This window comes from Parus major, chromosome 2, assembly GCF_001522545.3.
Source record: "Parus major isolate Abel chromosome 2, Parus_major1.1, whole genome shotgun sequence".
Taxonomy (NCBI): domain Eukaryota; kingdom Metazoa; phylum Chordata; class Aves; order Passeriformes; family Paridae; genus Parus; species Parus major.
This window is the reverse complement of record NC_031769.1, coordinates 3,443,169-3,457,468: the sequence shown is the minus strand read 5'-3', so window position 1 is coordinate 3,457,468 and position 14,300 is coordinate 3,443,169. Positions and strand designations below refer to the sequence as shown.

Genomic DNA, 14,300 nt, shown 5'->3' with positions numbered 1-14,300 from the left:
TATATTATATTATATTATATTATATTATATTATATTAATGTATAATAATGATTATAGCTCATATTTTGATATATAGTCAAATCATGTATTTGTCTTATTTTGGGTGTCTATCTTAGAATGACATAAATCATCCCCTGAAGTGCTTTGTTATCTCCCCTATAAAGTGAGAAAATCTAAATAACCTGCTCATAAAGAAATTTGACACTGTACATATCAAGTCATGAAATGAAATCTATTTTTTAATGGCAGGTCAGTGAAAAATGGGAGATTAAATGTTGATAATGCAGAGCATTATACATGACAAAAACAGTCTCCACTGTACTCACCTAGTGATGGGCATTAAATAGGATGTTACAAAAAAAGGACAGAAATTCTGGCACTACCACTTGAAATTTAATTACCTGAACACATCAATTCAGTTTTCTGTGACAGACAAGAGATAAATGTGTTGAGAGTTGAGAACAGAATAAAAACACATTAATGGCTTCATTTAAATACAGGATTTTCCATATTTTATCTTGCATGTAGTTCCTGTCTCCCCAGCCAGTAAAGTCACATTAGTACCAGAACAGAGTAGAAGATGAGAACAAAGTTTCCCTTTAATTTGCACAGATGAAAAAAAAAAAAATCTTTTCCCTTCACTAATAGAAAGGAATAACTTGGGAGTAATAAAAATTCCCATGATCAGGTTGAATACATTATTCCTCCGAGTGCAAAAACTTGGGTGCACTCAGGGAAGCACATTTTGATGTTAAAACAAGCACAATTGTAATTTTTTTGACAGCATAAATAACTTTCAGTGCTGGGAGATGAGGATGCCAAGAGTATCAAGAGGTTCAAGGAAGTTTAGATCAATTAATGGAAGGTGCAAGCTCCAGCATCCCTAAACCCCCTGGCCTTGGTGTTACCTCCATGTCCCCATTTTTGTGTTCTGCCTTGGTCCTTGCTGCTGCTTTTGCTGCTTTTTTGGTCCAGCTCCATCATTTTTACATTGTTACAGATTTTCCCTGGCGAAGGGAAATTCCAGCTTTCAGCCAGGTCTGCTGGGCAGTTGTTCTGAAATCACTGGCAAATCTTAAGTATTTCTTATTTCAGGGGGACACATGCCAGGAAATGCAGGAGTTTGCACTGCTTTGTAGATTTTGGGTAATGAGTTTTTCATGCCCCAAGCACTAATGATCATCACTGCCTGAGCTGATAACAAATGGCCAGAGAGGAGTGAGAATTCCTGAGGAAGTTGCTGAGAACGCGTTGTTGCTTCTGGTACAGGAAGGAATGCTGGTTCCTAACAATTGTAACCTGTTTTTTTGGGTTTTTTTTAATTTTTTGTTTTAAAACAGCCAGCTAAAAATTGTTAAAAAAACCCCTTATTATAGCAGCTCAGGGGACAAATCTTTCTGAGCCTGCAAGGTGTGTGCTGGGATCTTCACACTCATGGGAGCTACAGGATATTTCCCATTCATGGGAGAGAGAATGAGCTCAAAATTTGGGTTGCAAGACCTGCTGAGTGCAGGGAAGCTGTGAATATTCTGGTTTTAATGGCAGCTTGAGTGATTCCCCACAATCTGAATTTCCAGCCTGCAGTGGGAGTGCAGCACAGCTTTCCCTGCTGGCTGCTGCCTCCTCCTCTCCCAGCCCTTGGCCCCTTCCTCACTGTGCTTACTCATGCAAAGCCATTCCTGGAGTGGGATGTGGCTCCTTTGGATGCACTCACTGGATCTTCAGCTTTCTTTAAATTCCAGCTCCTCACCAGCCCCATTCCCACATTTTTCCTAATTGCTGCAATCTCTTGCTGCATAAAAATCTCATTACGAGAGCCCAGGAGAGCAAGGAACACGAGAAAATTCCTGGGGTGGAATCCCTTTGTGAAAAAACAGTGAATTTCCATTTTCAGCCCACCTGGAGCCACTGCACAGAGCCTGATCTGAAACCCAGGCTCAGTGTGCTGCTCACATAAATCAGAATTCTGTCACTGTTTGTGTGGCTTTTATGGAGCTGGGGATGCTTTACCAGGTCGTGTGTCACTCTCCAGTCAGGATTGGCCACTGGGTGTCCTGTCCATGTTTTCTCTGACATGTTTCTGTGAGAAGAAGTAAAACAATGGCTTTGGCTGTGGGAAAAATAAAGAAGGAGACTGATTTTGAAAGTCAGGAGGAGGCTGTGTACTTCATTAAGGTTGGCTGCTCATGGAAAATGCACGTCAACATCTTCCTCCTTGTGCTCCCCCAGCTCTGTTAACTACACTTCTGTGGTCCTTACTGCTCCAGAAAAGGGTGTTCAGACCTGTTTCAGAGTTATCTGTGCTGTTCCCATTTTGGTGTTGGGCAATTTTGGTTGTTTGGAGCTGGTTGCTTTGTGTAGTTCTTTATTTAATTAATTTATTTCAAAAGCCAGTGTGTATTTCAAAAGCCAGTTGTTCTTAAATTGAATAAATCACATTATGACTCCTTATCAGTGTAGGATTTCTCACACCCAGTAACTCTGTTCTTGGTTATTACCAATTCACCTCATTCTCTTAAATTTATTATTAAACAGTTTTTCACTTGAGGGAATCAAATGATTAAAATTGTGTTGTTCTGTGCACTTACTCTTCATTCCTGTGGTACTATTTTACCTAACTGCAGAAAGTTAAATCTCCTTAATCTGCCATTCTAATCCATCTCTGAAATGAGAACATGCAGAAGCATCAAATCATGTTAAATGCTGCCCATTATTATGCCCTTTACCACAGTCAAATATATCTTTTTGTTATCTTGGGTTTACTTCTATAATCACTTGTCTGGTTGCAAGCAATCCTACAAGAATCTTCCTCTTCTGGTCCATTGGCAAACTATTTATATATTTTTATTTTTATTCTTATTTTATTGTTATTTTTATTGTAATTTTAACAGGTCTTTCCTCCCTTACTCATCCAGAGAAGTTTTTATTGAGAAGTGCAGCAGGAAATGATCATTACTGCAGTAATCTGTATCAAACCATTTTTTTCCTGTATCCTATATCCTTTCTGTATCATTTACTGTAAAATAACCCCAAATTCTGACACATTACTGGACCTTAAATCTCTTTCAGGCATGCAGGGCTTTGAAAAGGAAAGTGATGCTGTGCTGGCTCATGAGTTGTGGGTGGAACAAAGGGTCCCCCACCCTCAATCCACTTTCCTTTGCTGACACCTTTTCCTGTCCAAGAGCCAAGCTCTAATTTGGAGTTCCAAATTCACCTTTTCTCCTGCTGTTTGGTTGCTGAGGAAAAGCTTTCTGTGAAATACCCATTTGGCTGGGCCAGGGGTAAAATTCCACTTCCAGCTTCTCATGAAGGATCCAATCACTTGGGGCACTCTCAGCTCTTGATGGAAGTAGATTTTTCTGTGAGCCAGTTTTCTGGGAAAACCTTTTCCCCTCCACTTGGGAGTGCCTGGGAGAGCAGCAGCAGGGGAAATTGTGTCTGGGAGCAGTTTTCACCCAGGGCTTGCAGTTGTGTGATATAAATAAATGCCATCGTGGTTTTTGCAGTTTTTGGTGTTTGAAAAAGACAGGGAAGCTGCAGCCAATTATGTTACAGGGCTAAAAAACAAGGAGCTGGACACAACTGAAAAATAAAATCAAATTTGAGAATCTCAGGGCTCCTCAAGAGCCATTTGTGATTTTACAATATGAGGAAGGAAGGTTAGATTTACCAAGAATAGGGGGATGAGCAAATAGGAGAGATTTTGGTGGGATCCAGACCTTGGCACGGAAGAATTGAGCCCTTTTTTGTTGGAGTGAGTGATCTGTGCCTCCTGCTCGATGGGTTGCATGTAATTCCTAATTTTCAGGATCTTCCCTGTCTTTGAAGTTCTGTTGTGGGAATTGGACAGAGGCCCTTGTAACCAAAGTGTTCACTGGGCAAGAGCTGATTGCAACATTAATCAATCAATAAGAGCAGAATAATTAAGCAGCTTACAGCTGCTAAAAGATAATAAAAAAGGGAGTTTGCTTGAAAGAATTAGGTGTTTTTTTCCTTCCAGAAAAGGCAAGAATACAGGAAAAATCAGTGACAGCCTTAGCAATATTTGTGGGAGGATGTGAGACCAAGATTTGAAGCTTTGTGCTTTCAAAAAGGGCAAAGCAGTGGAATATAGTGATGTGTGAAATGTCATTTTTTAATTGAGAGAGGGACCCAGGGACAAAAGGTGCTGGGAAAAGGGGGTTTGGAAGACAGGACAGAGAAAATGAGAGTAGGGTCTCACTCAAATGTGTAGGATTTGCCAAATAAAATGTGAATATAAGGAAATTTCCAAGTGGAAATGTGACCACAAAGAAAAGGTTGAATTAGGTTTGAGGGCGTTTGCTGCACCGGAGGACAAGGAACAAAGGTTAGTGGTAAAGAAAAATGAGTAAATGAGACTCAACTCAGGAAAAAAAGGGGAAGAATCAAGAAGACAAAGATGTTGTTATGCTGGTTCTGTTTGTTATCTTGATAGGTGAGGGACTGGGGAACTGGGAAACAATACCAGAAATAATGACTGGGGGAAATGTGGAGTTTGCCCAGATAATTGAGAATGTGACTCTTGTCCTCCTGGTAGGGAAATTGAGGAATTTCAGCTGTGTCACCAGCTGGGTTCACAGGACAGGAGTGGACTGGAGACTGGCAGCAAATGTGGTGTGGATGTGCAGCAGGAGGATATAATAATAAACCCAGAATAAACCCAGAGTGCTCCCCTGGCACATCCAGCTCCTTGTGGAACAGGTCAGGATAAATCACAAAGCTGAGGAGCTGAAGAAAGGGAAGATTTTTAGCTCATTCTCTGGGGACTTTTCTGACTTCTTAAATTAGTGCAGAGGAATGAAAAAAGGGTGGTGAGCAACAACCTTCTCTGTCATCAGTGTTCTGAGTCCTGGTGTTGGAAAATGGAGAAAAAATGTGGTTCAGATGAGGTCAGACCTGAGGAAATAAAACAACAAGTGATTTCCTTATCACATTAATGCAAAGATATCAGGAAAAGGCGTGAGGTTTCTGTGCAGAGTGGAGGTGGCTGATATCAGGAATAATGTAAAGAATGCTCCAGGTCTAAATTAATATTCTGCTTTTCAGTAAGGAGAGCAACACGGTGCAAAGTCAGCGTGGCTAATTGGAATTTGTGCCTAATAACTGAATCAAATCTGTGGGAGGTGGAATTTAACCTGAAAAAGTGATGATGACTACACAATGGGAAGGAAAAAATAAAGCAGGCATCTTTGTACCTACACCTCATTCCTAAATTTATTCAGCACTTTGAAGCTTTCTCTTGCTTTGCCAGGCTTTATGAATGGGCCTGATCCTAAAAGCCTTATTGTCATGCCTTATTTAGATACTGAGTATAGATTAGATATAGAGTAACTTGCAGTTATAGGAGCAAATGGAGAATTGTTAGTTAAACTAAAAAAAAAAAAAAATAGAATAAGATTAGCTAATGGAGACCTAATAAGAGATTTTTATTTGATATGTCACATTTTACTAATGTGAAAATAACAAATCTTTTAAGAATTCTAAAGGTGATTAGGAAAGAGACTCAGAAAGGTGTTGTTAGCATGGGGCTGGTGACTGATGGAGTTTGTCCACCATCAGTCTGGGATTAAAAATGTTTTATTGCCTACAATAATTCTGGACAAAGGGAGTGGTGTGCTGATGAAGTGACCTGATGACTGAGAAGATGAAAGGCCCTGTCAGTACAGAGAACAAAAATTGTGCTGTAAAAAAGAGTTGGCTCAGCCTGATGATGAGGGCAATAAAAAGGGAATTTATTTTCACTACAGAAACTGCAAGGTCTTGTAAACAGAGACTGCTCACTACTGTACTGGGGGGTTCATCAGCTGTAAATGGCAGGATGAGGAGCAGCAGAGCACACAGAGACTCTGGGCCAGCATTAAAAAATAACCTTGGATCTGCTCTGAGGGTGTATCAGCATAAATAGTTTTGGGAGGTGAAGAAATGTTAATGGATTGTGCAAGGCACTGATGTGTCCTTAGAGAAACACCATGGCAGGCTGGGGTCACACATTAAAGCTGGGAGAAGTGTAGGAAAAGCACAGACCAGGGGAAGAAGGAATCTCTGTTATCAGAGAAGAATTCTAGAAGTGCAAAAGATTTTATGTTTTCTGGCCTTAAAAAAAGCAAATTTTGAGGTGGGACATAACTATTTTCTAAAAAACTGAGATGCTGGTGGTTGTAACTAAACAAGGCAGGGAAAGTTATTTAAATTAAAGATCAGTGGTAGTACAGAGTGAAAGTGTATCAGTAAACAGCCTGTTGAGTCAGGAAACCTCATCAAAGGGTGACCAGATTCCTGAGCTGTAAAGAAAAGTATGGAAAGCCAAGAAAACAGCTGAGAAATGTGGATTTCTGTGGAAGAGAGTAACAGATGCAGAGACCATCATCCTCTCTTCTCCCTCTCCACAATTCTGCTTTATCCCAGCGTGGGCTGTGTCTGTAATCCACACCAGGGCTGATATAAACATGGAATATTCTGTGTGGGTTTAACTGCCCCTGTAGCATCAAGGTTCTGCAGGCCTGTTAGCCTGGGTTTGGTAGGGAAAAGATAGGAAACTGAAAAATGCAGTGAAGAATCATTCTGGTGGAATATTCTCCCTGTTTCCAGCAGTAATTCCAGGATTTTTCAGGCTGGCAGATGTGTCCAGGTCACTGATTTTATTAGCCCTTGATGAAACTTGTCCTCCACAAAATTTCTCTAAACCCTTTAATCCTTTTGGCCTCCACAGCCCCTGTGGCAATGAGCTCCCCACTGCAGAAATCTTGTGTGAAAGAGTTTTTCCTTTCTTTTCCTTGAACTGCCCAGTAGGTCTAAGGAGTGTGGTGGAATTCATGTTATGAAAAGTAATGAGGAAATATTCCTTAACCTTCTCCTTTCCTTTTGAACATCTCTTGGAGTCCATCAGTTGTGTCCTGCTGTAGTGAAATGATCCTGGTCTGCTTTCCCACAGGAAAGTTTTTAACTGAAATTCGTCTGTTCCTGCCATATCTAAATGCTCAGATTCTGTTGAGCTAAAATCTGAAGTAAATTAACTTGAAGAAATTGAACTTTTAATTGCTTTGTCCAATTGAGGAGTCTTCTTCAAAGAATGGCTACAGGGTGTCTTTATTTCTGTATCAACCTTATTTCTCACTTCTCAGCTTTTAATCTAAAAAATAAAAAATAGACTCAGTCTGTCTTCAGTGCCAGAATGTTTGTGATTTCTCCCTCCAAATTTAGCAATTTGATGGCCATGGTCAGGTTGTGGCAGGCTCCTTTTACTGTGTGTTCATCACATGGAGAAAAGGAATTTCCCTGAGGTTTCTTCCTCTGCTCTGCAAATCACCTAAGCAAGGTCACCTAAATTGCCTTCAGGATGATCCAGTTTCTCTCCATGTATACAAACTTCGAATTCCAGAGTGATTGCCTGCTTATGTGTTCATCTTTAGATATAAAAAGATTATGAATCCTGCCCTGAAGTGATTGATCAGCTTTTTCATCTTTCCAATCTCATTTTTTTCCCCTTTTGTGTAGCAAATCAAAGCATTTCAGAACTTAATTCTTTTGATTTTAGGGAAATAAAGTATATTGATTAAAAGATTGCAGAGGTGTGGAAGGATAAGTGTGATTCTACTACCAAATGTAGCAGTAACAAATAAATTGTCAGATTTTGGCCAAATTACTTTCATACATTCAGATTATTCATCTGTTTGCTGAAGGGTCAATGTGGTGAGTTAAATACAGATTTAATATCTTTGCTTGTTCTGTTGCACTCAGGAGGACATTGCATTCAGTCATAATGATAATTTGTTTAAAAAAATTAAATAGTGGGTTGAATATGCCAATAGATGAATCATTTTTCCCATCAGATCAATCCCTGTGAAATATAAATACTTCCCATTGTTTGTCAGCACCCTGGAGCAGCAGAGCTGATGAATTAACCTGCATGAGTGCCCAGACCATTTAAAGAACTTTGTGAAATTAGCAGGTATGTGGCAAAAGTGATAAATAAAGAATGAAGCCACTTCCTTGCTTCCCCTGGTCTGAATCCCAAACAATATTTAATTTATTTTTTTTTTAAGAGGGGCACTTCTCTTCTTTGAACATTCATCTGATATCTTTGCCGTGTTCCAGTATTAAAAAAAAAGAGAAATATTCTGGAACACTATTTACACAATAAGGCAGTCACCCATCCTGTCATTTTCCACATCCCCATTGTAATTATTTGAAATCCTCATTCCTGAGGATGAGTTTTTTCTCCCTCCCAGCCCCAAATCTATTTTGGGAGTAGACTTGTAATTGTGTGTTTGTTAATGTGACTGTCTGTTGCCATGAACAAATTGAGGTCACCAATTTTCTGTGGCAGCTTTGCCTCAGAGTTAAGGACTCTAAACCAGCCAGCACTTACCCAAATGCACTATTTTTTCTTTTCTATTATTTTATTTTCTTCTGTTATCAAGCCAAATGGCATGAACTGACTCACATTGTGATTGTCTGGGATTATTCCTACTATTACAGTTTGTATTGGACTTTTGCATTCAATATTTAATTATTCTCCATTGAAGACTTGTCAAGAATTTCCCCAGAAGTAAATTGAGAGTAAATGTATGTGAAGCATTTGAAAAACATTTATTTCACTTAATTTTTGCTAAGGAAAAGTTCATCTCATTGCAGGTTACGTTATACTGGAGATTCCAGTGCTCAAAATATTTCAAATCTGTATTTATACACTTTTAAAGTTTTATTTAGTCCATACAGGTCACTGAAGTGTATTGTATCAAATCACCATCAGTGCTAAGGTTTATAATGACATTGGAGTTTGTTCTATCAAACAATGGTTTTGTTCATCTGTCTTAAGCTTTTAGATTTATTTTTTTTATTATTTTTTTGTTATTTTATATCCCAGAATGGATTGGTTTCTAGGCAGATCTCTTAATAACTGTCTGGAAGTCAGCAAATTGTGTCAGCATGGCTGTGACAATTCAGAGCAGTCAAAGGTTTGGCTCAGAGCATCTGTCCACCTTCAGTACTTAATTTCCTTTATAAAAACATTATTTATAACTTGAAACAAACAATTACAACCAGGCTGAAGATAAACACAGATTCACCAAGAGGAGCATGGAGAGAAAATGAATTTATAATACATAAAGATATTTTTTGGAAGGACTTTCAGACATCCCTGCCTTAAACCCAGCAGCATTAAATCCCAAGAAAATAAAGTTATGATTCACACCAGCTGTATTTTGGTGATTTCTGTCATGAGGAGATTTCTCCAGCTCCTATAAATTAAGTTTTTACTCTGAAGCCACCTTTCACATCTTTTGGTTTCACCACATAATGATGCTCGTTTTCTGTGATAATAATGTCAGGATAAAATATTTGCTTGCATGAGGGCTGAAAGGACAGTTAAGCCTCAGGATAAGGGCTCACAATTGCTCTTTTTTGGGGGGGAAAAAGGGTTTTAATAGAAATATTTTTTAAAAGAACAGTACAAAGACAATAAACCATGTAGAGCTGAGTTTTGCCATGTTATTTAAGTTCTGTGAGCATATAAAAACACATCCACATTCTGTAAATATTTTAAAATCCAAACTCTGTCTTCGCTGTTTTCATGCAGGTGTAAAGCACATCACACACATTGCAATTAAAACTAAAAATCAAGCTGGGAGATCTTACAGGTGACCTGAAATTTAGCAAAGTCTCGTTGTCAACTTTTTGATTTGTATCAGCACAGGGAGTGATTTCTGCTGAAAACTGCACATGGGGCAGATGCTTGATTTAAAATCTTTATTCAGGAGATTTTAAAAATCAGTGTCTTCCTTTCTGCCTGAATAATTTGTTTGGTTTTTTTTAACCTGACTTTTTAATATTAGCAGGAGGGGCAAACGCCACTGTTCTGCTCTGGCAGCCAACATTCTCCTACCCCACTCTCCAGCTGGGATTATGGACTCTCACAACACGGGAAAATAGTGATAGTAAAGCACAAGAAAGGAATATTTATCATGAACACTTGCTTTTTAGTGTCTGTTTACCGATCTCTGATGTTACAGCAGCACATGGAGCATTGGGCTGTAAATTAAAAAGAAATTCACAGAGTCAAGCTTTAAATTGTTGTCTTTTGATCACTGGGACACTTAAAAGACCCCTGGCTTCTAATTAATGTGGGTTTTTTTCTGTTATTAAGTGATTTTAAAATTATAAATTGAAATTTCCATGCTGGGGCAGTCTATTAGTGCTAGTGATTTATAGATTTTATGTCTGCATTGACATCAGACAGCCAGGACAGCAGAACGAACAAACGCTTCCAATTTCCCCATCACCAATGGGTGTCTCCACACCCTGGCAGAAAACAACCACAGAATTGTCACTATTTGATGTTTTTACAGTTCACAAAATGCACTTGCACCTCAAACACACCAAACACACCTGCAGAGAGGCTTTGGCAGGGAGGATTAAGAGCCCCAAACGCACTGAGCGAGGTGAGGCGTAAGGAGCGAGGTGTAAACCCCGCGGCCGCGCGCCTGAGGTCGGTTTCCTCAGCAGCAGGGCTGATTGCAAAGGCAGATGTTGTCCTTCTTCTGGAGGAGCCCAGATCCACCTCCAGACTCCCAGATTGTTTGTGCCTTCAGATGGAATTAGAGCTTCCTGCCATTGTGTGTGGCGTATGTCCCCTCGTCCCCGACTGACGCATGTTGGACATTCTGCCCGCGGCGCTGGCGAGATGAGACCGTTGCTAAAACTGAAAAATGGCCAAAATCCAAAGATTTTTATCATCCCATCCATGCCTTGCAGTGGTGCACGAGGGAGTTTTCCGTGTCACGGGCACACTTTCCCCGGCCTTCCCTTTGATTTCACACGGGCAAGAGACGTCAGTGGCACTTTGTTATGTCTGACACGGACTTGTAAATTGTCTTTAAAATAAGTGTTTTCAAAAGGGGTGAAATGTGTTTTTGCAAACGGGGTAAAACGCACTTTTCAAAATGGGAATCGTGGTTCCACGACTATGACTTTTTTCTTAATTATTTAAAATACTTTTAGGGCTGTAAACCTCAAAATTATATGTTGCATCCAAAGAAATCCTATGAGAAAATAATTATTGAAAGTCTGGGGATTGTGATTCCACGACTATGACTTATTTTGAATTATTTTAAATATTTTTAGGGCTGTAAACCTCAAAATTGTATGTTGCATTCTGATTTTGGCTTCCAGAGAAATCCTATGAGAAAATAATTATCTGAAGTTCGGGAATTGTGATTCCACGACTATGACTTATTTTGAATTATTTTAAATATTTTTAGGGCTATAAACCCCTAAATTACATGTTACATTCTGATTTTGGCATTCAAAGAAAACCTATGGAAAAATACTTATCTAAAGTTTGGGATGAAGACAGGAAATGTCCTAGTTTTTTACTTAATAAGTAAATTTTTAATGGAGCATGTGTAGCAATGTTAAGGGGAAATTTCCAGCTAGCTTTACCCTGGCCACATCAATTCAACTCCTACTTTGTCAGAAACAAAATATTGCCATTTTAAAACAAAATTAATTGTGCCAGTTGTGAAGAAACATGGATATTTGTACGCATAGATTTGCCAATTCAAATAAGAATGAGGAGCCTGGATGTGTGTAGAATAAATAAGTTTTAATTGATCATTATTTAGGCATTCTCTCTACCTCAGTAGCAATATCAAAATAAAGACAGAGTCAAAACAATTGAGATCAGTGTATTTTATACTGAAGGAAAACAGCTTTTTTATGACCCATAGGATTAATCACTGGGTTTTATTGCCACGGCTCTCCCAGAACACAGTGCACTGCTTTTCCTCCAGCCTAGATTAAACTTTTATTCATGTATAAAATAATGTTTGCCATTCCATTATATCTGCAGGATAAAAAACGATCACAGTTACAACCTTTATGGTTTAGGCCATCAACCAATCACTAATTCAGTAATTCCAGGAGTTAGGAGAGAGTGAGCTTAGTTTGAGGACACATTATTCCATAATTATGGGCAATGCAACTTCACAGACTTTTCCCTTTGGTGTCACAGTGTGTAAATTGGGGCCACACAGCACCATGATAAATGTGTACACCTAGGGGATTTTTTTTGTTTGTTTGTTTTTTACCCTTTTTCTTTTCATGGACAGTGTAGTGTATAGATTGTATGGATATAATACAAGTATTTATGATAGGAAAAGCAGAGAGCAGATCTTATCTGAGTACTGGAATGTGTTGCCCAGGTATTTTGGGGAGTCTTGTCTCCTTAGAGAGAGTCAGAAACCATCCAGATGTGGACCTGGCTTTAGGTACCAGATGTGGGGTGGACAAAGGGACCTCCAGAGGTCCCTTCCAACCTCACCCATTCTGTCATTCTATCACACAAATAGTGCAGTAATTCTAATTTCTAAAGTTCTAACTAGTGGTGACAATGACTTCTTTTCTCCTCTACAGCTGTTTCCTTCAAGCATAGCTCTACCAAACTTCTGCTTCCCACAGGTTGAGTTATTAATTTTTATTTGTTTTTTTGCCATGTAAAAAATCACCTTGAAAGGACTCAGAAAATGCAGGGCTATATTTATGGATGGGAACAGGTTTTTTTTGGTTTTTTTTTCAGTAAGATTTGGAGATGTTAGGCCTAATGAAAATAAGCAATTGTATTTAAATGTAATTGGTTTAAAATCTGTGTTTCCAGGGTGCGCAATGACTTCGATGTGCTCACAAACCGCCTGATCGGCAGCCACGGCTACTGCACTCAGGTGAGTTAAAGGTCCAGTTCTGGGCATGTCCTGTGCCTCTGCTCTGGACTCACCTCGGGAAAGAGATGGCATTTCTTAAGTCACAGAGTCATGGAATCACAGAATGGTTTGGGTTGGAAGGGACCTTAAAGTTCTTCTTGTTCCAGCCCTTCCAGCCTTCACTCTCCCAGCTTGCTGCAAGCCCCATCCAGCCTGTTCTTGAACGTCTCCAGGGATGGGATATCCACATCCTCTCAGGGCAGCCTGTGCCAGGGCCTCACCACCCTCACAGGAAAGAATTCCTTCCAAACATCAGCTAAACCTCCACTCCTTCAGCTGCAGGTCATTCCCTCTTGTCCCATCACTCCATGCCCTTGTGGAAAGTCCCTCTCCAGCTCTCAGCAGCCCCCTGAGGTATGGGAAAGCTGCTATAAAATCTCCACCACATTCCTTTGGTTTTTCCCTTATCCCCATTACATCAAGCACCTTCATCCTTTATTATTTTCCCTCGTGTTTTGGCACATCCTTGTCTCTGCTTTCAGTGGTTCAGGCTGTTTGTCTGGCCTGTTCCTGCCTGTGCCCTGTGTCCATGTCCTCACACTCCTCTCATCTGCCTCTCTGGGGCTCCTTGGCTGATTTCTGTGCTGAGATATCTCTGTGTCCCCTCCCTGCCCTCTCAGAAAGGTGCCTGAGGTTCCATGGCTGATCCTGGAGCTCCTCAGTGATTCCAGGATCCTGTCTATTGCCCTTGGCTGCAGAAAACAGGCTTCATGTTCTCCTCTTGTTGCCAGAGGACTTTTGTACTGTGACCACACAGTTCCTCAAGAAGGTGGTAGAATATCAGTGATTGTGAATCAGAAGTGCTAAAAATATCAGTAAAAGCCTATAAATTCTGGGGAATCCTTCAGGAGAAACACAGAGCTGTGATTGTGTGCAGTATTCTTAAAACCAGTTCCAAACTGGCCATACCAGAGTTACTCATGTCTTTGGGCATGGTGGTTTGCAGTATTTTTTCTGGAAACTCTCTCTTTGTCATTTCCCCTCCTGTTTCTAGCCATATGTTATTTATTAATAGTGAGCTGGTTCACTGCTGCAGCACAGCCTGCTGTTAGCTCTGCTTTCATGCACCCCTGGTGGGATGTTAGCTAAAGAAAATACCCCAAATCTCTGTTCCTGAACTTCAGGCACACTCACATGTGCAAATGCCACCCATCCTCTCGCAGCTGTTCAGCCTCTGACACACCCCTGTTTCATCTGGAGAGGAAATAATCAGCAATCACCTCTAGGAAATATCAGTATCTTAGTGATCTGGGCCCATATGGGTAAATGTCTTACTGAAGGAGGCTTCAGCCAGAAATAATCAATGGGAAAGAATCATAATTTAACAAATTTTGTCCAACATACAAAATACATCACTAAGCACATACAGGAATGTCACGTAGTACTGTACAGGCTTTGAGTTTATATCATTCATGCTGTACTTTTCATTTTAAAGAAGAAGCTTTCATTAAAAAAAAAACAAAAATCAACACTTAAATGAGATGTTTGAGAGTTGGATGTGAAAGGAAATAAATCATCAGC

The 14,300-nt window shown here is 39.8% G+C and overlaps 1 protein-coding gene across 3 annotated transcripts in view; it reads left to right on the top strand.

Moving 5' to 3' along the window:
- The window catches only part of MINDY4 (MINDY lysine 48 deubiquitinase 4), a 65,837-nt gene that overhangs the window by 32,120 nt on the left and 19,417 nt on the right, over nt 1-14,300 (top strand). For all 3 annotated transcript variants that reach the window (XM_015618457.3, XM_015618458.3, XM_015618456.3), the window contains one exon: nt 12,677-12,740. In XM_015618457.3, coding sequence (XP_015473943.1) covers nt 12,677-12,740 — 64 coding nt within the window. The remainder of the gene's footprint in view (nt 1-12,676; nt 12,741-14,300) is intronic.